Here is a 27,228-nt window from a genome sequence, read left to right on the forward strand (position 1 = left end):
ATCACAGCTACTCAAGAGGCTGAGGCAGGAGAATCGTTTGAACTTGGGAGGGGGAGCTTGTGGTGAGCTGAGATCACACCATTGCACTTCAGCCTGGGCAACAAGAGCAAAACTCCGTCTCAAAAAAAAAAAAAAAAAGTTGAGTATCTAATGATACTAGACACTACAGAGGTTTTAAAAGTACAGTTTGCAGTGTAAACAAGAGAGAGGTACAATGATGTATCACAGGACAGCGGTATTTTATACCTCACAGAGTATGGGGAAGTGTTAAGATGGCTTACAATAGAGAAATACCATCAAGCAGTGGAATGCTTGGTAAAGAGATGAACAGGAGCATTCTCCCTCCTAATCATCCTTACTAATTCATTTACTGCTTGGCCCTTCCAGCTCAGTCAAATAAACCATAAATTGATAAATTTTCATACTGGATTGCATGACGGTGAAGAGGGGAGCTCTAGAGTGAGTCTCGGCTTAAATCTTGACTCTTCCACACTCTGGCTGTGTGATCTTGGCCATGTCTGTTTACCTCTGTATGCTTGTTTGTTTGTTTGTTTACCTTTTAGAGAGACACTGGCACCTTCTTTATGCAGTTGTGAGGGTTAATACACATGAAGTCCCTAAAATAAATTTTAGCTATTTTCAAAATGTGATTTTTATCATGCGACTCTCTGCCTTAAATATTGATGGCATTCCATGCTCCTGGAATAAAGACGAGAGCACTTTCCAGGCCTAACAAAGCCCACCCATCCTCCTCAGGCATCTTCCATTCCACTGTACTCTCGGGCCCTTCACTGCAGCTCAGGAAGCTGCCTTAAGACCACCTTAGATAGGCTGTGTTCCCTCCACCCACTGTCCCCTGGCTTCTTGGTTCCTTTTTATTTGAAAACACTTTGTCTTCAGATTTCTAATCACCTTCTCAGGGAAGCCGTAATGACCTCTTCAACTAGATTCAAACTTTGTTATGAACTCTTCTGGCACCAGAAATTCTCACTAATATTTATCAAGCCACAGGCATATCAGCTTGTATAACCATTTGTTTGCCCCACTGTAAGCTGTAGGAAGGCAGCAAACCCTTGTCATTTTGCTTATGACATCTGATCACATTGCCTGGCATTTTGGTTTGTCTTGGTAGACATTTATTGAACAAGTGGATAAGCCGTGGGGATGGGAATGTACTCAGAGTGGAGCGCTACACAAGTATGCCCCTTTAATGGAACAGAAAATATGTTCTTGAGAACAATGGAATAGAAGGCTGGAAAGGTAGGTTGAGGGAGACTTGGATGGATAAAGAGCCTGGCACAAAACAGTACCAGCAAAGAATCCATTGACTGGCTTTGGGCATACAAAGTGACCTGAAAAAAAAAATACTGTCACCAAGCACTTAAAGTCCATGGAATGAATCTCATCCCATGTAAATGATGGTTCAGTTCACAGTCTGGAGAGGTTTCTCCACGGTAATCTGGATGTGCCTCTGCGTTGACCCCATGTCCTTCCTGTACGGTACCTCCAGGAGGTGGCTGAGCAGCTGACAGCAGGCTTCCAGATCCTCTTGTCCCTCCAGACTTGAGCTGATGGGTCGTCATGGGAAGCAGGATCTCTCTCTAGTCATGCTGTGTGAAGTGCATCTTTAACTAGGGCTGACAGCATTCTTCAAATGCTGTATGAACATGTTATCATACTGCAGTGTAGTGTGCAGTCATGATACAGCCTGGTATATAAAATGTCCTCATTTTCCAAATGAATGTCCAAGTTGAAGGGTAAGCAAACCAACTTTAAAGGCAGAAACATTTGGCTCTTGTTTTCTCACTACTAGTAGCAAAAGACATATATTTTCTGCTAAGTCCTCATTCTTTTGTCAGTCTCCATAGTGTTTACATTTAAGGTACCATTAATAAAATTTTATGAAGGACCCTAAAAAGTAATTGAGATACTTCACCTTAGTTATTATATTATATGTCTACTCTAATGTATTGCAGATATTTCTCTTAAAGAGAGTAATCAGCTAGGAACCTATTCTTTTTTTTTTTTTCCAAGAAGTTTTTGATAATATAGTCCATCAAGTTTTGGACCATGGTGTCTTTTTCCAGGGTTTACTGCTCTCCTCCCCACCCTCTTACCTTAAGTTTGTTTCCTCAGGTAAAAGATGCATGAGTAGGTCTTGTTTCTTACTTTTTGTTTGTTTGTTTGTTTTACGTTCAAGAGGTTATAGTTTCTTTCTTTTTTTTTCTTTGGGTTCTGAGATGCATGTCCAGAATGTACAGATTTGTTGCATGGGTGTCCATGTGCCATGGTGGTTTGCTGCACCTGTCAACGCATCATCTAAATTTTTAAGCCCTGCATACATTGGGTTTTTGTCCTAATGCTCTCCCTCCCTTTACCCCCCACACCCCCAACAGGCCCCAGTGTGTGTTGTTCCCCTCCCTGTGTACATGTGTTCTTGTTGTTCAGCTCCCGCTTAGGAGTGAGAATGTGTGGTGTTTGGTTTTCTGGTCCTGTGTTGGTTTGCTGGGAATGATGGCTTCCGGCTTCATCCACGTCCCTGCAGAGGACACGACCTCATTCTTTTTTGTGGCTGCATGCTATTCCATGGTGTATATATGTGCCACATTTTCTTTATTCAGACACATGCACACATAATGTTTATTGCCGCAGTATTTACAACAGCAAAGACATGGAACCAACCCAAATGCCCATCAATGATAGACTGGATATTTTTTTTAAAATTTAGTACCTGTTATCATTTAGCTCACCTTGGTGGATGATCTTTCCAAAAACACAACTTGAAAGGAGAGAATGTCCCTTTGGAGGTTTCACTTGAATCAGAGGCGGCACACTGGTCTTTCCTGGTACATGACCATTGTTCTTTCTGCACATCTAGGGTGGGAACAGGGAGGCAAAGTGTGTCCTCTTGGACAGCATAGTCAGAATGGAGCACTGGGCTCCTTTGTGTTTCTGTGTCTGTTGTCATCACAGAAGACTCTGTTTTGTGTGAGTCACAGACAGGTCCCACAGATGGACAAGTGCTGCCTAAATGTGTTTCCATCCAGTAAAACAGTTCATGTCTTGGAGCTTCAGCACATGCGAGGTTCAGATTTTCCTTTTTTAAGTATCTCTCTTTTAAGTTTGTATTACAATATGTATGAATCAGGAAATGAAATGTTCCTCTGTAAAATAATACTGGTATTTACATACCAGAAAACCAAAAATTATTTGATTTCTAGTGAGACTAAACTTCACCACAGTTACAAAACTTCATGAATTGATAACACCTGATAAATAGTTTTAAAAACTATATCACTGTTTCTCCAAGGACAGCATAGGTTATGGGAATTATGAGACAGTATATTATTTGGCATTATTAAGGAGAAAAAGGCATGTCTTGTATGTGGGACTCTTGTACTTTTCTCAACGTTTTGTTGGCTGAACACATGCTGGCAGCCTTCCTGGAAATATCTCATAGCCACAATGATTTGGCAAGCAGATAATATTTTTCTCATCATTATAAAATCTTTTTAAATCAAAGAAATAATGCATGGTTCAAATCAACAGCAATGTGTGAACAATAAGGGCTTCCATGGAAAAGTATGTTTGCTGGGCAGACTTACCCTTGGCAGATTTAGTTTCTTGTTATAGTAATCACATTCACTTTTGTTATTAGTTCACCATGACTTTGTTAAGATATTCGGTGACTTTTTTGGTATATAAGCGGAGCAGATTAATGGGAAGAGTGGCAGTTGGTGGTGCTCAGATGGAAGGATATATGTCAGCTAAAATTCACTGAAATGTAAACAAATGTAACATATATAGTATGTCAGTTTTCCAACGTGAGGTTTCTAAACCCCACACTGAATAAGTTGTGTGCTCAGTGGCATTTCATAAGAAAGTCACTGGTTGATAATTCCACGGGTGTTGGCCAGCACCCAGCAGGACATCCATCCGGCTGCCAGAGGTGCACTTTGCTGGGTGGAGGAATGGGAGAGAAAGATAGTAAAGGAGTAGTGTTTTTAGAGTCCCAAAGCCCAGGATTGTCTCTATTCTCCCTGTAGCTGTGCGACCTGGAGCCATTTGCTTACCTCCTCAGCTTAAACCACTTAAGCTTTAAAAGAGAATGGTATTGGAGAGGGTACTGGGAGATTATGAGGAATAAAAGAGATATAGGAAGAGCTCTAGGGAGACAGAATATCTGCTCCTTGGTGAGTTTGTCAGTGTAAGGAGTTCCCATGGCAGCTTCGACACCAGTATGGTACCCTGCTGGGGGTACTCCAGGCAGACCTTCACTGAGGATCCTGGGTCCCACAGCAGAAAGTTGAGGGGTGACCACCAATGCCTGGAGACCAGCTCTGGAACCAATTTCCACATGTAGCCTCACTTTACCTGCCTTTAACATGATAACTATTGTTATGAAAGGATGGAGGATTAAGATATTTTATATTTAGTGAGATTAAACCCATCATTGTGAGTTTCTTAATTGATAAGCCTGAAAGATTGTCTTAAACTCTATTATTTCTGTAAGAACACAGATTATAGGAGGTATTAGATAATATATTTATTGACAGTATAATTTATTTTACTCACAAAACTCTCACTCTCTCCCCTGGGACATTACTCATTATATTTCCGTCCCTCTGATATCTTTTCCTTCCCTTTTCATATGGACAAAGTCCATGTTTTTATACTTCTTTCCTAAAGAGCATATAATAGGAAATCAGTAAACCTTACTGGTTCATTAATTATTTAAATTATGCAAGTGCATGGATGGGTTTCACAGTTTTAAAGTCTGCCCTAGTTTTGCTCACAATTCTGCCTTCCTATCCACTACTCCTCTGCTAAATACTCTCCAAAATAATCTTTCAACATTCACTTCTTACTTCTTTCGTGTTTTCCATTGCCACCTGGATCAAATCACATCTCTGTACCTATCCTTTTTTGCTTATCCAGGGGTTCTTTCTCACCATTCTGTACTATGAGCTCTGCTCTCCAGGCAGCTGATCAGCTGCTTCTCATAAGATTAGACTCACCCTTTCCCTCTTTCCTTTGTAACATTCTTCTTCTTATTACTATTTTAATTTCTTTTTAAGCAACAGCCTTACTCTGTCAGCCAGGCTGCAGTGCATGGTTCACTGAAACTTCAAGGCTCAAGTTACCCTCCCACCTCAGCTTCCCAAGTAGCTGGGAGTACAGGCATGCACCAATGTACCTGGCTATTTGTAAATTTTTTTGTGGAGATGAGGTCTTGCTTTGTTGCCCAGACTGGCTGTGAACTCTTGGGCTCAAGTAATTCTCCTACCTTGGTCTCCCAAAGTGCTGGGATTCCAGGCATGAACCACCACGACCCAGCCCTTCCTCTGTGATGTTATTCACTTGATTTCTTCCTTCTGCAATATTGTTCCCTCTTCCTGATTCATTAAATATTTAAATTATACAAGTGCATGGATGGGGGAATCAAATAATTGGTTTAACCATCTGAACCACTCATTCACTCATCCAGTGGATATTTTCTGGGTGCTTGCTATCTATGTACTTGGTCTAGTGCTCAGTGCTACAGATAGAACGGTGAATGAAACAGTCTGATTTCATGGAACTTAACTGTCCAGTAAGTAAAGGAGATGGGAATTGAAATTTTCACTTAAATATTACAGTAACAGTGGGATCAGTATTTTAAAGAAAAAAAAGAAAAGGTCCTGTAACAGCATATGACACAGGATCCAGCCAAGCCTGGGTGACTGGGGAAGAAATTCCTGAGGAAGGGATTCCCTCCAAGGGGTAGAGATCTGAATGGTGACGAAGATAATTAGGGGATGGTGAGGTGGACAATGGGAGGTTTTTAAAAGACCTATGGGACTGGAGCATGGAGATCCAACAAGGAAGAATAACTTGTGATGAAGCCAGCGAGGAAGTTTAGAACTTTTATTTATTTTTTTATTTTTGGTATGGGGTTTTACTGGTGGAGTGCAATAGCGAGATCATAGCTCACTGCAGCTTTGTATTCCTGAGCTCATGGCTGGTTCCCGTGGCTCCCACCTGGAATCCCAGCACTTTGGGAGTCTGAGGCAGGTGTGTCACTTGAGGTCAGGAGTTCAAGACCAGCGTGATGAACAACATGGTAAAACCCTTTCTCTACTAAAAATACAAAAAAATTAGCCAGGCATAGTAGCTTGTGCCTGTAATCCTAACTACTCAGGAGGCTGAGGTGAGAGAATCACTTGAGCCTGGGAGGCAGACGTTGCAGTGAGCTGAGATAGCACCACCATGCTCTAGCATGGGTAACAGAGTGAGATTCCATCTAAAAAAAAAAAATTAAAAAAGGCTCTGAGGCTGAAGTGATTCACCTGCCTCAGCCTCCCGAGTGGCTGGGACTACAGGCATGTGCCAACACACCTAATTTTTAAATTTTTTTTGTAGAGGCAGGGCTTTGCCCATGCTGATCTCCAACTCCTGAGCTCAAGCAATCCTCCCACTTGGGCCTCCCGAAGTGCTAGGATACAGGCAGGAGCCACTGTGCCCAGCCTTGTTTGAGACATTTTTGAAGTGGGACCTCAGAGGCCATGGTGATGATTTTGGTGGAAGACCAATAAAAAATTTTAAGCTGGAGAAGAATTTAAATGATTAGTGTTTTATAAAATATATGTGACAATTGAGAATAAGTTTGGACAAAGTGGTGGTAGGAATAGGGTGGTGGCTGCCAAAAAAACTTCTGAGGCAGAGAGGCCCACTGCAAGGCTGTTTGCTGTCATCCATTGAGTCCCAGAGAAAGGGAAGGAGAGCTGTTGAGGAAGATGGAGAGGCAAAGAACGGCTTGAGAGGAATTGAGGGGACAGAATTAGCAGGGTGCAGGGACAAGTTGTATGTTGGGAAATGTATAACATGGAGGATGTGAGGAGACAGGAATAATTTCCAGGCCACTCCTGGATGGCAACTGGGATCTGACACTCAGTGAGATAGGCAAGCAGGAGGCAGAATGAATATTAGAGAAGTCATGAGCTCTGAGACTTATTTAGAGTGCCAGTGGGACACCTAAGGAGAGATGTGAGGTGATAGTGGAGATCTAAATGTGGAGCTTAAGTGAGATTAAAGGTTGATGGATCGGGTTTCATGATGGCCTTCACAGTATGTATGATGTGGAAGGCCCCACACCTAATCAACCGACTGAGAACAGAGGGCATATGCAGCTTTCTTATGATTGTGGTCCAACCTTTCATTATCCTCTACACATAGGGCCAAGATAACAGGTCTTCATTTCTGCTTTAAGATCATTACTCTTCCTCCCTCATGTAAAAGCTCATTTCCTTCTAGAGCTCATACCTTTCAATACATCACTTCTAGACTTCCATTACTGGATATTTATCCACCCCCTGGTTCTTCTCCCACAGTCATCAGTATCATAGGACACCTGTGAGCAAGATGCCTGTATAATTTTCCTCTTTACCTCTGGAGATTTCAGTGTGTGGGGTAGTAATTAGTTTTTCTCAATAAATCTTTTCTTTTTTTTTTCAAAGACAGGGTTCACTCTGTCACCCAGGTTGGAGTGTAGTGGTGTGATCACGGCTCACTGCAGCCTTCACCTTTTGGGATCAAGTGATCTTCCTATCTCAGTCTTCTGTGTACCTAGGGCCACAGGCACATGACACCACACCTGGCTAATTTTTTCTATTTTTGGTAGAGCAGGGTTTTGCTGTGTTGCTCAGTGTGGTCTTGAACTTGTGAGCTCAAGCCATCTGCCCACTTTGGCCTGCCAAAGTGCTAGGATTACAGGTATGAACTACTGTGCCTGGCCAACAAATCTTTATTAAGCTCCTACTAAGGGACAGGCTCTGTGTTAGGTACTGGATTCATCAGCAAACAAAACAAAAGTTGCTGCCAAGGTGCTTACCTTCTATTTTGGCTGGGGGACGGACAATAAATGTATGCCAGAAGATGCTATATGCAAAAACAAAAAACAGAACAAGATGAACGGGTAAAGTAGATGAATGAGGTGGTGGGAGAATACAGGGCTTCCTCTGAGGAGATGACTGTGCTGAGACCCAAATGAAGTAAGAGAGTAAGCCATGAGAATATAGGAGTGTCTTATCTATTGCATTGTATCAAATTATACTAACACTTAGTAGCTTAGAACAATAAATGTATTATTTCACCATTTCTCAGAATTAGGAATCTGGGAGCAGCTTAGCTGGGTGTTTCTGCCTAGAGTCTTTCAAGCTGTCTGCCAAGACTATGGTTATCTCAAGTCTTGATTGAGACTGAATAATTTTCTTTCAAGCTTACTGACATGGGTCTTGCAGACCTTAGTTCACTGAGGGCCTCAGTTCCTTGCCTCATGGCAGCTTACTTCCCATAAGGCAAATGATGAGGGAGAAAGAAAGCAAGAGAGAGTGCCACAGTCCCAGTCCTTTATAACCTAATCACAGAATTGGCATACCATTCCTTATTTTTCAGTGTCTTCTGTACTTTCCAGTGCTTCCCTTTACCAACTTGTCATCTCCATTGTTTGAATGTGATTTTCCAGACTAGCTTTTGCTGCTTGTTCTCCCATTTCCTTTTTCATTAAAGCATTCTAAAAGAACAGTTTACATCTGCTGTCTTAGTGTTATGGTGCCTTGTCTTCTCTTCCCTCTGCTGCTGCTGGCTTTTGCTCTTTACCACTCCAGTAAATCTTGTGTGTCAGAAAGACCTGGTGGTGATAAAAACCAACAAATCTCTCTTAATTTGACCTGATTTCTCTCGTGGCATTTGGTAATTCTGTCTTTCTCTATCTCTGCCTCTCTCTGATGATGAGATGGACAATGAGAGGTTTTTAAAAGCCCTGTGGGACTCTTATCTTGACTGAAACGGTCTCTCTCTCGTCCTGAAACCATCTTCTCCCTTGACTGCTAGTAAATCCATATTTTTTCTTCTACTCTGACACCACCAACCTGCCCTGGATTCAGTTCTTTTGCCAAATTTTAAAACGTAGACATTTCATAAGGTTTTGTCTTGACTTTTTCTGTTTTTCTGTTTTTTTTTTTTTTTTTTTTGCTATGCTTTGCCTTTAAAGCTGACCTGTACCAAAACTAAACTGATTTTACATGACTCCACCAACACTCATCACCATATACAAATGCACACACATGGGCTTTCACCTGTGTTCTTTATTTTTAGTTACTGGAATTTAGATACACCAGTTAAAAAAAAAAATGGAATTTTCCAATTTTCCCTGTCTTATATTTTTACATTTTGTAAATTACGAAGACACATTCATTCTGTCTCCCAAATCCTTCTTAACTCACCTTTCTCTCTAGCGTAGTCCTAGCTCTTATTGTTTTCCACCAGGTCTATTGTGTTTGTTTGATAACTGATGTCCCAGTGTCTGCTCTGGTCACTCATTGTCTACCCTGGTTACTCGTTGTCTACCCTTGTTGCTTCCACCAGTTGTCTAACACATGCTTCTTACCACTTTATTACCTCTACTACCCAGCTACCCTTGATCTCTGCATCTCCAGATAGAGCTCAGAGTCCTGCCTCCCCTCACATGGCCCCCACCCTTATAGTGAATGTCCCTGCTAGTATGAAAGTTCTCACATTTCCCTCAAAAGGTCTTGCTATGTTATTCTTTTGTACTTTATTGCCCTTATTCTTTTATTTTCTTTTTACTGAAGTATTCTTTGTTTCTCTCTATCCCCCTCAGACGACTCATGGGTTGTTCAAAACCTGTGTCCCTTTTCTCTGCCCTGTGATCTTCTTGTCTCCCACTCTGACCCCCCAGCAGAGTTAATAATGTCTTTTCTTTTGCCTTTTCTTTCTCTGTGTGGGTTTCCATTGCTGCTGTCATGCTATTATATTTTCGTGGGTATCCTGTCTCAGGTGGTGTGAGTGTTTAAGGGCAAGGTCTTTGGCTCATTTCTCATTGTGCTCCCAACATTTAGCAGAATTCCTGAAATGTTGTTAATACTTAGTAAATGTTGGTTAAATTACATATAACTGAACTGAGTATGGCTTCAGGTATGGTTTTGTAGGGAAATGAATTCAAAAATAGGATTCTCAGTGTCCTTGTTTCAAAAATGTGGCATGGTTACGTGGTAGAATCTAGCTCTGACTCTGTTAGGCAGAAGCACTTGGAAAAAATAAAATGCCTGACAACTTAGAGTATTAGAATTGAAGTAATTAAAAGGTTTTCTGATGTCCCTCCTAAGACATTCATATTTCACTTTATATCTTGTTGGTCAAACTTTATACACATTACTAAATTTCTCAAAGTTGGTTGTTTTTACTTTGAATATTTTCCTATAGGGACAATGTTGCACTTTGTATCAGTTAGGGTACACTATAAAGACAGGGAAAACACAATAATTGAACAGGGAATGCTTAATATAAACAATAACAAATTGTTTACTATGGTTAAATAAAACTCTAAAGAATATAGAAGTAGCAGAAATAGGGAGCCAAGTATCCAAAAAGGCACCACCCTCCTCTGCCCAGGGCTGGGATCCAGTCCTCATTGGCGAACGTGGGTCATACTGCATGGCAGAGAAGTTCACCAAAGTCTTATAGTAGTGAGACTTGCAGGGAATTGATGTTCTGGGATTCTAGGGGGAAGCTGTCCACAGGGAGGTGCCACACTGCAGAACTCACTGGGAATCTGCCAGTGGGGGTGGTGCACCGGAAGGCCATTCTCAGGGGTCTGGAGAAATGCTGCCCATGGTTGATGCCGTGTGCCTTCAGGTAAGAAGAGAACCAGGAAGAAGACCCCCTTTTCTTCTACTGTATGTTCTCTGGCACCCTCTATCAACATTGCTTGGAATTGTGTTAGCCGACATAGGTAGGGCAATGGAAAGGTGGAATTGGAGCTGAAAAGCAACAGATTGACAGCTGGCAGAGTCCATCCATTTAACTACTGAGTTTCCCTGTGTTCCAACTTGAGTTACAACTATCACAGAAATTAGGGTACAAATAGACCAAAAAAAGTGTATATATAATGTATAAGATCATATGTGTAAATACTTTAGACCAAAAAAAGTGTATATATAATGTATAAGATCATATGTGTAAATACTTTTAATATTTGTGAATATAATTCCAAATTGCATATAAATAATTCTTATGCAGCTTATAAATATCTAATTTATTTATGTTAAATGTCACTGCTCAGTGAGAGTGATTAGATGAAGTTGAGAAGGGAGATGGAGACATATCTTTGAGTTCTGAAGTAGTTCTTGTCATTCTTAGACAAAGCATATTGTTAAACATCTCAATTTTATTGTCTTTGATATAGAAATATTTAAAGCACTATTCCTATGCCTGTCACTTAAGAATTAATTTGTGTTGCCTTAAAAACATAAAAAATAAGACAGGGAGGCTTTTCAATAGTAAGTAATTGAGCAAGGGCTGGTAAAGAGAGAGGAAGTATTTTGGGAATGTGTTACACACACAGAGGGTCCCTGATTTGTGACAGTTCTGCTTATGATTTTTCGACTGCCATGGTAAAAAAGTGATATACACTCAGTGGAAACCACATTTCGAGTGCCTATACAGCTGTTCTGCTTTTCATACTCAGTTATAATATTTGACAAATTACATGAGATGTTTAATACTTTATCACAAAGTAAGCTTTGCATTAGATGATTTTGCCCAACTGTAGGTTAATATAAGTGTTTTGAGCATGTTTCAGGTAGAATATGTGTATTAAATGTACTTTTGACATGATACTTTTAACTTAAGACAGGTTTATTGGTACATAACCTCACTGTAGTTTCAAGAGCATCTTATTTAACAATGCAGAATTTACTACCCCTGTTTCAGTACATAAGTCAGTCAACCAAAATATTTGAGTTCCGGAAATCTTGTTGGCATTGAGCAAAGATAGGAAACAAGGAAAACAGTTTGTGTGAGTGATTTTAAGAGGGAGAACTAAAGTGGTGGGAGAAGGCTTGGGGTCAGATAGTTGAGCTTGCCAGTCAGTGGTTCAAGTGAGTCCATTTCAACTGTATCAAGCAGGTGTGCTTCCTGCCCCGTGCAAACAGGAATGGTAGTGTGGTGCAAACAGTGTGGTCATAACTTGGGAGTACTTCAGTATAATGAGGCAGTTCTTAGGGTAACAGTTAAGGCCAGGCATGGTGGCTCATGCCGGTAATCTTAGTGCTTTGGAAGGCCAAAGCAAGAGGCTTGAGCCTAGGAGTTTGAGACCAGCCTGGGCCACATAGTGAGATCCTATATCTACAAAAATAATACAGAAACTAGCCAGGCATGATGGTGTGTGTTTGCAAGTCCCAGCTACCTGGGGGCGCTGAGGTGGGAGGATAGCTTGAGTCTGGGATGTCAAGACTGCAGTGAGCTGTTATTATGTCACTGGGCTACAGCCTGGGCCGCAGAGTGAGACCCTGTCTCAAAAAAAAAAAAAAAAAAAAAAAGTTGACATGAATTTTTGTTCTGTAAGCTCAGTAACAGCGTATAATATATGGAGGTGGTATTAAATTGTCCCGCAGGCTCTTCTGGGAGAGTCTTTTGACATTATAGAAAGAAGAAAGCAAGAATAAAAGCAGTCTTATATGACACATAAAGAATCCTTAGGAATATTGACAACATAATAGATGTTTAATGAATCTTAACTGATACTTAGATTTGTATCTTAGCAGAATGAAGAGATTTAAGGCCAACTTGTGTCTCTTTCCAACTATAATTATTGTACTTACCTTTACCCAACTCTTGCTACCTGTCTCATGAACATGTTACTCTATTGTCATTGTTTTTATTTTCTTTCTTTTCCAGCAGTAGGGGACAATTAGAAGTCCCTTAGAGGTATTTCTTTTCAAGCCTCTATTCTTCCTAGTTTGATAAGTGTATGGAAGTTGGGGAGGTGGTAAAATCAGGGATAGGGACAGGTATATTCTAACTGCCCCCCCAGCTGTTGGGCAATTTTGAGTAAAAATTACTTATGATAAATATTAACTTGGATACTAGACTTACCCTACTATTGGTCTTCAAGTCCACATTCAAATGATAGAGGATCCTCTCCCTGCTGAAAAACCAGCTAGAACTCTCAGACACAGGTAGGGATGTTGGGTTCATATCCGCAGTTGTTTTCCTAATCATCTTTTTTCTTTTTTGGCTTATAGATGATGATCATTTATTTCTCATAGTTCCAGAGGCTTAGGCAGGACAAAATCAGGGTGTTGGCAGATTTGGAGTCTGTGAGGACCTGCTTCCTGGTTCACAGACAACTATCCTTTCACTCTGTCCACACGTGGTGGGTGGAAGGCATGAGAGAGTTCTGGTGTATGTGTATAAGAGCATGAATCACATTTATAAGGATGCCACTCTAAAGGATTCAATTGTAGAAATGGCAGACATACACAGTCAAAGTTACCATCTTATAGGTTATTTTTTTACTATATACTGTGTCTCCTAAACATTTTAACATTTTAGAGAGATTTGGGACCACTATTATATTAATTACCATGTATTATAAAACATTTTGAATCATTGTGGAATATTTGGCTGAAATATTTGCAGAAGCTCTGGCTGGATTGCTGAAAGCAAGTGGTGTTAGTGTTCACACCTAATTGTAAATGGATTTTCTTTTATTTTTCAGGTTTTTCTAAAGAGTGACCGAGTGGCCAGAATGGTTCAGAGTGGAGGGTGTTCTGCTAATGACTTCAGAGAAGTGTTTAAGAAAAACATAGAAAAACGTGTGCGGAGTTTGCCAGAAATAGACGGCTTGAGCAAAGAGACGGTCTTGAGCTCATGGATAGCCAAATATGATGCCATTTACAGGGGTGAAGAGGACTTGTGCAAACAGCCAAATAGGATGGCCTTGAGCGCAGTGTCTGAACTTATTCTGAGCAAGGAACAACTCTATGAAATGTTTCAGCAGATTCTGGGTATTAAAAAACTAGAACATCAGCTCCTTTATAATGCATGTCAGGTAAGTGGTATTTTCCATTCCCCCGTCTGACTCCTGGAATGAACATGAAGTATTTACAAGCCTATGCAGATGTACTTTACTTGCTATGATCACTTTACTGGGAAAGTTGAGCAAAATTGAATTTTAGTAAATCACATAGTGATATGTGAGAGAAGTTTTGAAAGAAGTATTTGATAAGAATTTCAGTACTTCTTATCCAGTAAATAATGATCCCCATGTGCCCTATGTTAAGACATCAGATCTGTGCCTTGGATATATGTGGGCCATGACCTGTAGAGTAAAATGAAAATCATCTCCTATCTAAAGAAGCTTGACAATTTATAAAAAATAGGCATTTCTCACTGCAAAATAATCTTTTGTAAATATATGATGCTGGTCTTCTGAGTTTCATGGAAACAATGAAATTTCAAATTGTTTAAGTCACCCAGATAGAAACAAACTGTGGGTGATTGTTGAACTACGTAATTTAAAGAGATGACAGAGTTAATACTATATTTTCTCTTCAGTTGTTATTCTAGTCATACATATAAAATTGGGATAAAGGCAGGGCACAGTGGCTCACACCTGTAATCCCAGCACTTTGGGAGTTGAGGTGGGTGGATCATGAGGTCAAGAGATGGAGACCATCCTGGCCAACATGGTGAAACCCTGTCTCTACTAAAAATGCAAAAATTAGTTGGGCATGGTGGAGTGTGCCTGTAGTCTTAGCTACTTGGGAGGCTGAGGCAGGAGAATAGCTTGAACTTCGTTGGCGGAAGTTGCAGTGAGCCAAGATAGCACCACTGCACTCTAGCTGGGCTGCAGAGCGAGACTCCATTTCAAAAAAATAAAAAAGAAATAAAATTACATTTCACATTTTTTATTTTTTAAACCCAATGAGTTGTCTAATAATGTAGTCCTTCTGTATTTATATTTTATTTGCTTATTTGGGGAGTATAAATTATTTAACTACCCCCTAATATACTACTAAAATTGATAAAATTCTGGCACTTAAAAATTTATATGTTCCTTAAGAGTTACACTTCTGTAATGTACATATGTTTATTTTTAATCTTTTTGTGAATCTTCTCTTAATTTCTGTATTATACCCATATTGGTTACTTTGCATTGGTAATTTGTGAATCATTTCAAATCAATACATTAACAGTTAATTAATAGTAAATCAATGTGGCACTTTAACCCTGTGAACAATTCATGTACTCATTGTAATTATTTCACTGTTTTATTAAACCAGGTGGTTATTTGATAATAGTGAAAGATGACTCTAAAACCAGAATCTTCTACTTTAAAAGATAACTTCAACTCGGACTTTGTATTTTCAGTGAAACTGTAGCTCACTTGTACAAATAAATGTTCATGAACATAATTTAGTGGGAAAATTCAGATTCAGACAGTCAGTAGATTACTTGTTGAGTTTTATTCAAGTCCAAGGCCTCTGTAGGTATTAGGGAATCCAAGTTAAGTGGGAAAAAAAATTTTTTTTTCCTCTATAGAGGCTAAAGTCTCTATAAGGTAAGACTTGGTAAGTCCAAGAAAAGTCATTTATTTGCAGCTTGCCTAGCTTTTGATTCTAAGGATAGGAGTGATGACTTCCAAGCTCTTTGTATGTCTCAGCAAAAGCTATAATTCCTTTCAGTTCTGAGATTTGAAAGAAAAGCTTATGGATTTTTTTAATTGATTTTAAAACACAAATAAATTTTAAGATCTCTAAATGAGTTACTACATTATTACATGTGGATTAGAGTATACTAAATGTTACAAGGTTATAAAGTATATTTCCATTTTTCTATGAGGTTATGTTATTAACTTAAAATATGTTTAGGTCGGCTGCCTACTAGAGAATCAGCTGAGGTATGGACATCCTGGTTTTAGTCTTCTGTGATTTGAAACCTACTTGCAATTGAGATCTTCAGCTTTAACAGTGAATTTGTCCTTGCTCAGGGTTGGCCTGAACAACAAATAGCAGATTTGTTTATTTGTCCTTTCAGCTCTATCAGTATTTATCTCATATATTTTGATATTCTGTTAGGTATATATATTTGTATTAGTATTGTTATTTCTTTTTGTAGAATTGACTCCTTTATCATGATATAGTATTCCTTTTTATCCCTGATTATCTTCCTTTTTCTAAAGTCAACATTGTCTTAAGCTAGTAAATCCACTCCTACTTTCTTTTTATTAAGGTTAACGTGGTGTCACTTTCTTTATCTTTTTACTTTTAACCTAAGTCTTTATTTTATTTTATTTTATTTTATTTTTTTGAGATGGTGTCTCACTCATGTTGCCTAGGCTGGAGTGCAGTGGCACAACCTTGGCTCATTGCAACCTCTGCCTCCTGGGTTCAAGCGATTCTTCTGCCTCATCCTCCCAAGTAGCTTGGATTACAGGCATCCGCCACCACACCTGTCTAATTTTTTTGTATTTTTAGTAGAGATGGGTTTCACCATGTTGGCCAGGCTTGTCTTGAACTCCTGACATCAGGTAATCCACCTACTTAAAGTGCTGGGGTTACAGGCATGAGCCACCATGCATGGCTCATCTTTTTATGGATATGTTTAGGCCATTCATATTTAAGGTGATTACTAATGTAGTTGGATTAAATTTCAAAATCTTTGCAGCTTTTACCACTTCATACATTTGTTCTTTGCCCTCCCCTACTTTTTATGCCTTCTCTAATTTTGATTGAACGCTTTATATGAATTCCATTTTTCATATTACCTTTTGGTGTACTGTTTATACTTGTTTTTTTCAAACAAAACAAAATTTTAGTGATTAACCTATAGTTTAAAATACACATTTAAAAATATTCCAAGTCCACCCTCAAATAACACTATATTATAAAGCAACTACTCCATAGCAGAGTATACCCAATTCCTCCTTCTCATGTCTTGTGACATCGCTGTCATTCACTTCACTTATAATATGCTACAATGCCCCAATATATTGTTTCTATTATTGCTTTGAACACTTATGTTTTAGCTCAATTAAAAATAAGAAAAATACAAGATTATATATATTTTATTTTCATTTATTCTCTGATGATGCTCTTTTGTTTCTTTATGTGGATCTGATATTATTTTCCTTATCTCTGAAGAATTTTTTTTAATATTTCTTGTAGGCCAAAACTAGTGGTGATGAGACTAGTAGTCTCTCAGTTTTTGTCTGAGAAAGTCTTTGTTTCTTCTTTACATTTAAAGTATAATGTCACTGGATAGAGAATTAACAGTTTTTTTTTTTCTCTTTTAACACTCTGAAAATTTTATCACACTGTTATTTTGCTTGCATGGTTTCTGATGAGACATTTGATGTAGTGCTTATCATTTACCCTTGAGAGGTAAGGTGTTATTTCCCCGCTATGGCTTCCCTCAAGAGTTTTTCCTTCTTTCAGTTTTCTGTAATTTGAATGCTTTGTCTAAGTGTGTGTGGGGGTAGGTGGGGTGGGGTAGGTGTGTATTTCTTTTGCTTGGTGTTTTTCTGAGCTTCCTGTATCTGTGGGTCAGTGTCTATCATTAAGTTTTGGGAAGTTTGCTGCTGCTATTCAAATATGCCTTCTGTCCTATCCCCTCTTTATTCTTTTTCTGGTATTCCAGATATGTTTATGTCACCCTCCTTTGATGTTATCCCACAGTTCTGGAATGTTCTGTTCTGTTCTGTCAGCTCTTCTTCTCTTTGTATTTCTGACTGGGAAGTTTTTATTGACCTGTCTTCAAGCTCACTGATTCTTTCCTCAGCAATGTCAAGTCCACTGATGAGCCTATTGAAGGCATTCTTCATTTCTTTTGTATGCAGACTTGTCTGAAATAACAGTGTTTTTGTATTTCTAGCATTTCCTTTGGAGTTTTTGGTAGAGTGTACATTTCCTGCTTGTATTATGCATGTTCTTGCATGTATTGAAGTTTTTACATTAGGACCCTTAGCCTATTAATAATAGTAATTTAAATTCCTTGTTTGATAATTCTAACATCTGTCTCACATCTGAATCTAGTTCAGATGCTTGATTTATCTCTCCAGACTGTGTTTCTTTTGTTTTGTTTTGTTTTTTTCTTTGCTACTGGCATGCCTCATAATTTTTTGTTGTAAACCAGATATATTAGGTAACGAGAACTGATTACTGAGGTAACTAAGGCTTTCATATGAATATTTATGTTAATCTGAGTAGGAGTTTAGCTATGCTTAATGTTTAATGTTTCTTGTAGCTGTAGGTATGAGAAACTTCAAATTCCTCCAGTATCCTTGTTATTGTCTCCCTTCTTGACTGGGCCTCCCTAAGGACTCCACCCCAGAGAAAGTCTATATCCTGCAGCTCTTTTAGCTGTGACCAATCCACTGTTGTCATCCTGCAGCTCTGTTGGTGTTGTGGTAAGGTGTTGGAGATATGGAGTGTCCTCTAATCTGATTGTGGACCTTTAACCTTCAAAAGTGTTTCTGTCCCTGGTCCAGGAGTGTATTGCTCCCTCCTATCACCATGTTCTTCATTCTCTTCTCTAGCTGAAGGTTCTCAGTCTTTTTTCTTGAAGTCCTGTGTCCTGTTAACTCTGCTTTTGTTTGTTTGTATTTGCTTTTCAGTTATGAGTCAAGAGAGCTGGAGTGGGGTGGTATTCTTTTCCTCTAACTGGGATATGTTTTCAATGTTTCCCTCAAGCAAAATCTTTCCCCTTTTGTTAGAGAGAAGAATTTGGGAGACTGAACAGTGGCTTTCTCCCCCTTTTATTTGCCATGAACATACAGGGATCTTATTTGGATCCTCACTGTGAGAACTTGGCAGGGTAACTGAAAGCAAAGTAGAGCAAAGTATGGGGGCCTGTTTATGATTGTGGCTTCAGGAATGTCTTACTCTCTGCAACCAGCTCATAGCAGTTTGTCAAAATTACTAGACAAGTAAGTGTTCCTACCACTTACGGCATGTAGCAATTTCTGCTCCAAGTGCTTTGTCTTTCTGGATTTGCCTATCTTTCTAGATTTTGATGAGTGATTTGCCCTGCACCATTAGTTTTCTGAGAAGTCCAAGAAAAGTCAATAATTTGTAGCTTGCTCAACTTTGTATTCTGAGGATGGGAGTGATGACTTCCAAGCTCTTTATATGTCTGAGCTAAAACTGTAATTTCTTTCAGTTTTAAGATTTGAAAGAAAAGCTTAAGGATTATTTTTGATTGGTTTTGAAACAAAAATAAATTGTAAAAAGTATTCCCATAAATAAGGACGAAGAATAATCATTTTATAGAAATTATGAAAATAAATTGTTAAGAAAGCAGCTGAGGCACCTTTTTTTTTTTTTTTCTGAATAGCATGCAAGCATACCTCGGCAATATTGTGGGTCCAGTTCCAGCCCACTGCCATAAAGTGAATATTACAATAAAGCAGATCACACAATTTTTAAAAAATTTCACACTGCATTAAGAAGTTTATGTTTGCATTATACTGTAGCTTATTAAGTATATAATAGCATTATGTTTAAAAATAACATATGTACCTTAATTTAGAAATAATTAATTGTTTAAAAATGCTACCAATCATTTGAGCCTTCTCCAAGTAATAATCTTTTTGCTGGTAGAGGGTCTTGCCTTGATGTGGATGGGTTCTTAGGTTGGCTATAGCAGTTTCTTTAAATAACACTCTTCTTTTCACAAAATATTTCTGTATAGTATGTGATACTGTTTGATAGCATTTTATCCACAGTAGAACATCTTTCAAAATTGGAATTAGTCTTCTCACACCGTGCCACTGCTTTATCAGCTACATTTATATAAATATTCTAAATCCTTTGTCATGTCAACAGTGTTCACAGCATCTTCACTAGGATTAGATTTCACCTCAAGAAACAACTTTCTTTCCTTACCCATAAGAAGCAGTTCCTCATCCATTCAAGTTTTGTCATGAGATTTTAGCAATTCAATAACATCTTTAGATTCCACATCTATTTCTAATTCCCTTGCTATTTCCAGAACATCTCCAATTACTTCTTCCGCTGAAGTCTTGAATCCCTCAAAAGCATCTATGAGGATTGGAATCAAATTCTTCCAAATGCCTGTTGATACTGACATTTTGACCTCCTCCCTTGAATCACAAGTGCGTTAATGGCATCCAGACTGGTGAATCCTTTCCAGAAGATTTTCCATTTACTTTGCCCCGATCCTTCAGAGCAGTCACTATCTGTGGCAGCTATGGCCTTACAAAATGTATTTCTTAAATAATAAGACTTGAGAGTCAAAATTGCTTCTTGATTCATTGGCTGCAGAATGAGTGTTGTGTTAGCAGGCATGAAAACAATGTGAATCTTCCTGTACATCTCTATCAGAACCCTTGGTTTATTAAGTGCGTTGTCAGTGAGAAATACTATTTTGAAAGGAATCTTTATTTTCTGGGTAGTCTCAGTATTCAGTGAACCATGCTGGAAACATATGTGCTGTCATACAGGCTTTGTTGTTCTATTCATGGAGCACTGGCAAAGTAGATTTAGCATGATTTTTGAAAGCCCTATGATTTTCAGAATGGTAAATGAGCATTAGCTTCAACCTAGACTTACAAGTTACATTAGCCACTAACAAGAGAGTCATCCTGTCCTTTGAAGCTTTGAAACCAGGCATTGACTTATTCTTGGTAGCTATGAAAGTCCTAGATGGTATCTTCCAATAGAAGGCTGTTTGATCTACATTAAAATATGTTGTTTAGTTTAGCCACTCCCTTTATTTTTTCTTTTATCATTATAAACATTTTATTTAAAAAGTTTTTTTGTTCTACTTTAAGTTCTGGGGTACACGTACAAAATATGCAGGTTTGTTACATAGGTAGACACATGTGATAGTGGTTTGCTGTATCCATCCCCCATCATCTACATTAGTTATTTCTCCTAATGCTCTCCTTCTTCAATACCCCCACCCCCTGAGAAGCCCTGGTGTGTGATGTTGCCCTCCCTGTGTCCATGTGTTCTCATTGTTCAGGACCCACTTTGTATTTTATTTTATTTTATTTTATTTTATTTTATTTTATTTATTTATTTATTTTAAATTGTACTTTAAGTTCTGGGGTGCAGATAATGCAGGATTGTTGTATAGGTACATACACATGTGCAGATAATGCAGGATTGTTGTATAGGTACATACATGGCAATGTGGTTTGTTACCTTCATCCCCCCGTTACCTATATCTGGCTTTTCTCCCCATGTTATCCCTCCCCAACTTCCCCACCCCCATGCTGTCCCTCCCCTGGCCACCCCAACAGACCCTAGTGTGTGATGCTCCTCTCCCTGTGTCCATGTGTTCTCATTGTTCAACAGCCACCTATGAGTGAGAACATGCAGCGTTTGATTTTCTGTTCTGTGTCATTTTGCTGAGAATGATGGTTTCTACATTCATCCATGTCCCTACAAAGAATATGAACTCATCCTTTTTTATAGCTGCATAGTATTCCATGGTGTGTATGTGCCACATTTTCCTTGTCCAGTCTATCACTGATGGGCATTTGGGTTGGTTCCAGGTCTTTGCTATTGTAAACAGTGCTGCAATGAACATATATATGCATGTGTCTTTATAACAGAATGATTTATAATCCTTTGGTATATACCCAGTAATGGGATTGATGGGTCAAATGAAATTTCTATTTCTAGGTCCTTGAGGAAGCGCCACACTGTCTTCTGCAATGGTTGAACCAACACCAACTTATTGAGAACATGCAGTGTTTGGTTTTCTGTTCTTGTGTCAGTTTCATCGATGATCTTTGCTAGATCTTCTGAATAACTTGCTGCATCTTCTCCATCAACACTTGATGCTTCACCCTGTACTTCTGTGTTATGTAAATGGCTTATTTTCTTTAATCTCATGATCCAACTTCTCCTAGCTTCAAACTGTCCTTCTGCAGCTTCCTTACCTTTCTCATAGCCTTCAATTTGGCTGTTAGGTGCAAGAAGCTTAGCATTTGATCTGTCTCTCCTTATGACATGCCTTCCTAAGCTTAATCATTTCTAGTTTTTGACTTAAAGTGAGAGATATGCTACTCTTCATTTCACTTAAACATTTAGAGGCTATTATAAGGTTATTAACTGGGCTAATTTCATTGTTGGTGTGTTTTAGGCAGTAGACAGGCCTGAGTGGGGGGGGGAAAGAAATGACGAAGTGACTGGTCAGTGGGGCAGTCAGAACACATATTATCATTTATAGAGTTTGTTGTCTTATATGGGAGCAGTTCATGTTGCCTCAAAACAGTTGCAATAGTGACATCAAAGATCACTCATCACAGATCACCTTAACAGATAAAATAATAATTAAAGAATTTGAAATATTGTGAGAATTATCAAAATGAGACACAGAAGTGAGCATGTGCTGTTGGAAAAATAGCACCAATAGACTTTCTTGACTCAGGATAGCCACAAACCTTCAATGTGTAAACATCATCATATCTGCAAAGTGTGATAAAGAGAATTTCTATAAAATAAGGTATGCCTGTATATTTTTTCTTTTGTTATATTCCAACAAAGGTTAAAAATAAAAGATAAGGCAAAGCAATAGAAATTATAGAAACCAGCCTGCCTTTATAGAAAGGAATAGTCTGAGAAGAGAAATAGAAGAGCAGGCCTTGGGGAGGCAGGGAGGGTCCAAAGCCAGAGGAGCTTCTGGAACCTGGCTCGGGTATATGTTAGTGAGATTTACCCCACCTTCTCCATGTTTCAGGAAAAGCTTTGGATTCCTTCTAATTGTAACAGTCTCGCTTCTGTATTTGTTTACCTTATCTGGCCCCATGTTTTTGGCAGTACAAATCTCCTAGAAAATTTGAATGATGTTGCCTCCTTAAAAGTCAGAAGCTCAGGATAAAGAGCTGTTCTGGTAAGATGTGCAGGATGGCAGCAGCCAGGCAATATCTGGAGACTTGAGACGGAAAGGACACGAATGAGAAGGGAGCCTTGTCAGGGCTGCCACGTGACATCAGTGGCCATCATTTGCTCATATTTTTCCCCAGAACTTCAGGATGAGCATCAGGAGTGGAAAAATAGGAAGCTCTCTTCGGAAAAAGGATAGATATTTACAATACTTTGAGTTAGAGCCAGTAACGTATTAATTATCAAAATTAAGGCATGAAGGACACTCCTAAAACACTGAGATAGAAGATAGCACATACCACAGTTAAGAAACGAAATCAGGGATAATTGAAAGACAAACTATTATTTTTATCAAGAAAACATAAAGAAGAATAAAAACAACCTAAATAGGTCCTAGGTTAGCTATTGTGCTATTAAAATTTCATACTTTCAATTCTTTGATTTGAGAATAATGTATCTGCTGTGGTGCACATTCATAGAACATGATATTAAGAAAAAAGTAAAGAGAGTTAACATGTACGGTCTAAAATGAGTGGCATAACAGTACAAGAATCTGAAATTGTTAGCTGTGATTTAGTTGAATCAAGATATTATAAAAAAAGAACAGGAGTGAAGGAAGAATAATCTTATCAGTGAAAAGTTTAACTTCAGAATAATTTTAAAGAAATGCAGTGCATTTCAAATAGATATATTCTTTCAGCAAAACAATGTTACATAATATTAAAACTGTATATTTTATAGTCTTAAGAATAATTTTACTTCACATTTTTTAAATGAAAATTCTGTGACTTAAGAGGTACCAGTTTATCAGCTGTCTTTCCTAAAACAAATGTGTTTATTAAAGGTTATTTTAAAATATGACATAAGGTAATGCAGTATGTTGAAATTAATTAGTTAACCCATTATTTATAATCATGCAGGGCATATATATAGTTTGCAGTAGGCATTGTGTTAAATGACAGGAACCTAGAGACAGGTAAAACCTTGGTTTTTGCAAGGTTTATAAGAAAATGCTGTTGAAATGCAACAGTGGTTTAGGAACCTAGAGACAAGTAAAACCTAGGTTTTTGCAAGGTTTTATTTTATTTTATTTTTTTAATGCTGTTGTAAATGCTACAGTAGTGTGGTTAATCCTGGTTCTGGATACATCATAAAGAGGTTCACCAAAATGAGAAGATACTAAGATATTATAGGCAGAGGGACAGGTACATGCAAAGTATGGAGGTGTGAGATGCATGGCTGTTAGGGGAACTGCACACCGCTGACTGCTGGAGTATGAGCAGGAGATAGGACTGTGTTTGAGATATTAACAGAGGTAGGTAAGCATCTTATGGACTGTAGAGACACAAGCAATCCTAAATGAACAGAGTCTGAAGACTGGGATACATAGTACCATATATACTCCTGTAACTTCTTTATCTGTCTCTTAAAAGGATTAAGTAACTGAATTTTACAGCTATCTAGATCCTGCTCTTTTCTGCCAAAAGCAGCCTTCATTAATCTTTTATAATCTAATTCCATTAACTGAAAAAAAGTGACTCACCCAGTTTTACTCAAGTTTCAAAGCAAAGTTAACTGAGATCTTGTTCACATATCCCTCCTCCCACTCAAATTCTTTGTATCTGAAGACTACACCACCCATGTTAAGCAACATCACAGAACTGTTTGGGTTTTTGTAAGGGATAAACAGAAATATTTGTGATTAGTTAAGAAGTAGACTTGTAGTTTATGATTCCCTTTGCCTAGAAGTTTTTGCTTTGGAGATTAAGTACTTTGAGTCTAGGAGTTTAAAGAAATCAATGAACAGGCAATTATTGTGGTCACTGTAGGTATCTTCCCATAGAAGTCTGGAAGCCATGAGGCATTAACCATTTTGAACATCTTCATTCAAGATGTGCAAAAGGAAAATAGGGAGAGAAATGTGAATCTTCAAAGGAAATGGAACTGCCTTCCACCACTGTCGTCGTCGTCTTTTTTTTTTCAACTAGTAGGCTGTGATTGATAATATGTTTTGTTTAACATACAGTAATTTGTCTACTTCAGCAGAAATAATAGCACATGCTCCTGACAGTTACAGTTACATTTGCTACCTTTCAAAATGACTTTCAAAAATGACTCTGAAATAAAAATAAATGCTATGGTAATCAAAATTAGGGAGGAGTAGATTTTTCTTATATAATTTAAAATCTCAAAACATTTGAGAAGACTAAGTAAATGTATTAAATAGCAGGTTTTGTGTCTTGGGGATACAGCAAGGGAAAATCTTAAGATTTTAAGAATAGTTTGATTTTTATAATATATGATTTTTGAAATTCTGAAATTAACCACTGGAGTGGCCATAATATTTATATATGTGTTCACTTTTTTGGTAAATAAATTTATCATTCAAATTCATCCAGTTTATATTAGTAAATTGGTAAATTGGATGAATTTAATTTTTTTAATATATATATTTTATTGACTTTAGGTTCTGGGGTACATGTGCAGATCATGCAGGATTGTTGCATAGGTACATACATGGCAATGTGATTTGCTACCTCCATCCCCCTGTCACCTATATCTGGCATTTCTCCCCATGTTATCCCTCCCCAACCTCCCTACTCCCTGCTGTCCCTTCCCTAATCCCCCCACAACAGACACCAGTGTGTGATGCTTCTTCCCTCCCTGTGTCCATGTGTTCTCATTGTCCAACACCTGCCTGTGAGTGAGAACATGTGGTGTTTGATTTTCTGTTCCTGTGTCAATTTGCTAAGAATGATGGTTTCCAGATTCATCCATGTCCCTACAAAGGACACAAACTCATCATTTTTTATGGCTATATAGTATTCCGTGGTGTATATGTGCCACATTTTCCTTATCCAGTCTGTCATCCATGGGCATTTGGGTTGGTTCCAGGTCTTTGCTGTTGTACACAGGGCTGCAACAAACATGTGTGTATCTATCTTTATAATAGAATGATTTATCATCCTTTGGATAAATACCTAGTAATGAGATTTCTAGGTCAAATGGAATTTCTATTTCTAGGTCCTTGAGGAATCGCCACACTGTCTTCCACAATGGTTGAACTAATTTACACACCCATCAACAATGTAAAAGTGTTCCTATTTCTCCACATCCTCTCCAGCATCTGTTGTCTCCAGATTTTTTAATGATCACCATTCTAACTGGCATGAGATGGTATCTCAATGTAGTTTTGATTTGCATTTCTCTAATGACCAGTAATGATGAGCATTTTTCATATGTTTGTTTGCCCCATATATGTCTTCTTTTGAAAAGTGTCTGTTCATGTCCTTTGCTCACTTTCGAATGGGTTGGTTTGTTCTTTTCTTGCAAATCTGTTTTAGTTCTTTGTAGATTCTGGATATTGGTCCTTTGTCAGATGGGTAAATTGTAAAAAATTTTTCCCATTCTGTTTGTTACCGGTTCACTCTAATGATTGTTTCTTTTGCTGTACAGAAGTTCTGGAGTTTAATTAGGTCCCATTTGTCTACTTTGGTTTTTGCTGCTTATGCTTTTGGTGTTTTAGTCATGAAGTCCTTGCCTATTTCTATGTCCTGAATGGTTTTGCCTAGGTTTTCTTCTAGGGTTTTTATGGTGTTAGGTCTTATGTTTAAGTCTTTAATCCATATGTAGTTAATTTTAGTGTAAGGTGTCTGGAAGGGGTCCAGTTTCTGCTTTCTGCACATGGCTAGCCAGTTATCCCAACACCATTTATGAAACAGGGAATCCTTTCCCCATTGCTTGTTTTTGTCGGGTTTGTCAAAGATGAGATGGTTGTAGATGTGTGATGTTGCCTCCAAGGCCTCTGTTCTGTTCTATATCCCTGTTTTGGTACCACTACCATGGTGTTTTGATTACTGTAGCCTTGTAGTATAGTTCGAAGTCAGGTAGAACTTATCTCAAAATAATAAAAGCTGCTTATGACACACCCACAGCCAATATGCTGAATGGGCAAAAACTGGAAGCATTCCCTTTAATATCTGGCACTAGACAAGGATGCCCTCTCTCACCACTGCTATTCAATATAGTATTGGAAGTTCTAGCCAGAGCAATCAGGCAAGAAAAAGAAATAAAGGGTATTTAATTAGGAAAGGAGGAAGTCAAATTGTCTCTGTTTGCAGAGGACCTGATTGTATATTTAGAAGACTCCATCATCTCAGCCCAAAATCTCCTGAAACTGATAAGCAACTTCAGCAAAGTCTCAGGATACAAAATCAATGTGCAGAAATCACAAGCATTCCTATACACCAGTAACAGACTAAAAGAGAGCCAAATCAAGAATCAACTACCATTCACAATTGCTACAAAGAGAACAAAATACCTAGGAATACAACTAACAAAGGATGTAAAGGACTTCGTCAAGGAGAACTACAAACTACCTCTCAACAAAATAAGAGGAGGACACAAACAGATGGAAAAACATTCCATGCTCATGGTTGGAAAGAATAAATATCGTGAACATGGCCACACCGCCCAAAGTAATTTATAGATTCTACACTGTCTCCATCAAGCTACCTATGACCCT

The 27,228-nt window shown here is 38.4% G+C and overlaps 1 protein-coding gene across 9 annotated transcripts in view; it reads left to right on the forward strand.

Annotated features, from left to right (window-relative positions):
• The window catches only part of CADPS2 (calcium dependent secretion activator 2), a 577,926-nt gene that overhangs the window by 190,806 nt on the left and 359,892 nt on the right, over positions 1 to 27,228 (forward strand). For all 9 annotated transcript variants that reach the window (XM_074379141.1, XM_039472830.2, XM_074379140.1 and 6 more), the window contains exon 3: positions 13,562 to 13,894. In XM_074379141.1, coding sequence (XP_074235242.1) covers positions 13,562 to 13,894 — 333 coding nt within the window. The remainder of the gene's footprint in view (positions 1 to 13,561; positions 13,895 to 27,228) is intronic.

Source organism: Saimiri boliviensis, chromosome 10 (assembly GCF_048565385.1).
Source record: "Saimiri boliviensis isolate mSaiBol1 chromosome 10, mSaiBol1.pri, whole genome shotgun sequence".
Taxonomy (NCBI): Eukaryota; Metazoa; Chordata; class Mammalia; order Primates; family Cebidae; genus Saimiri; species Saimiri boliviensis.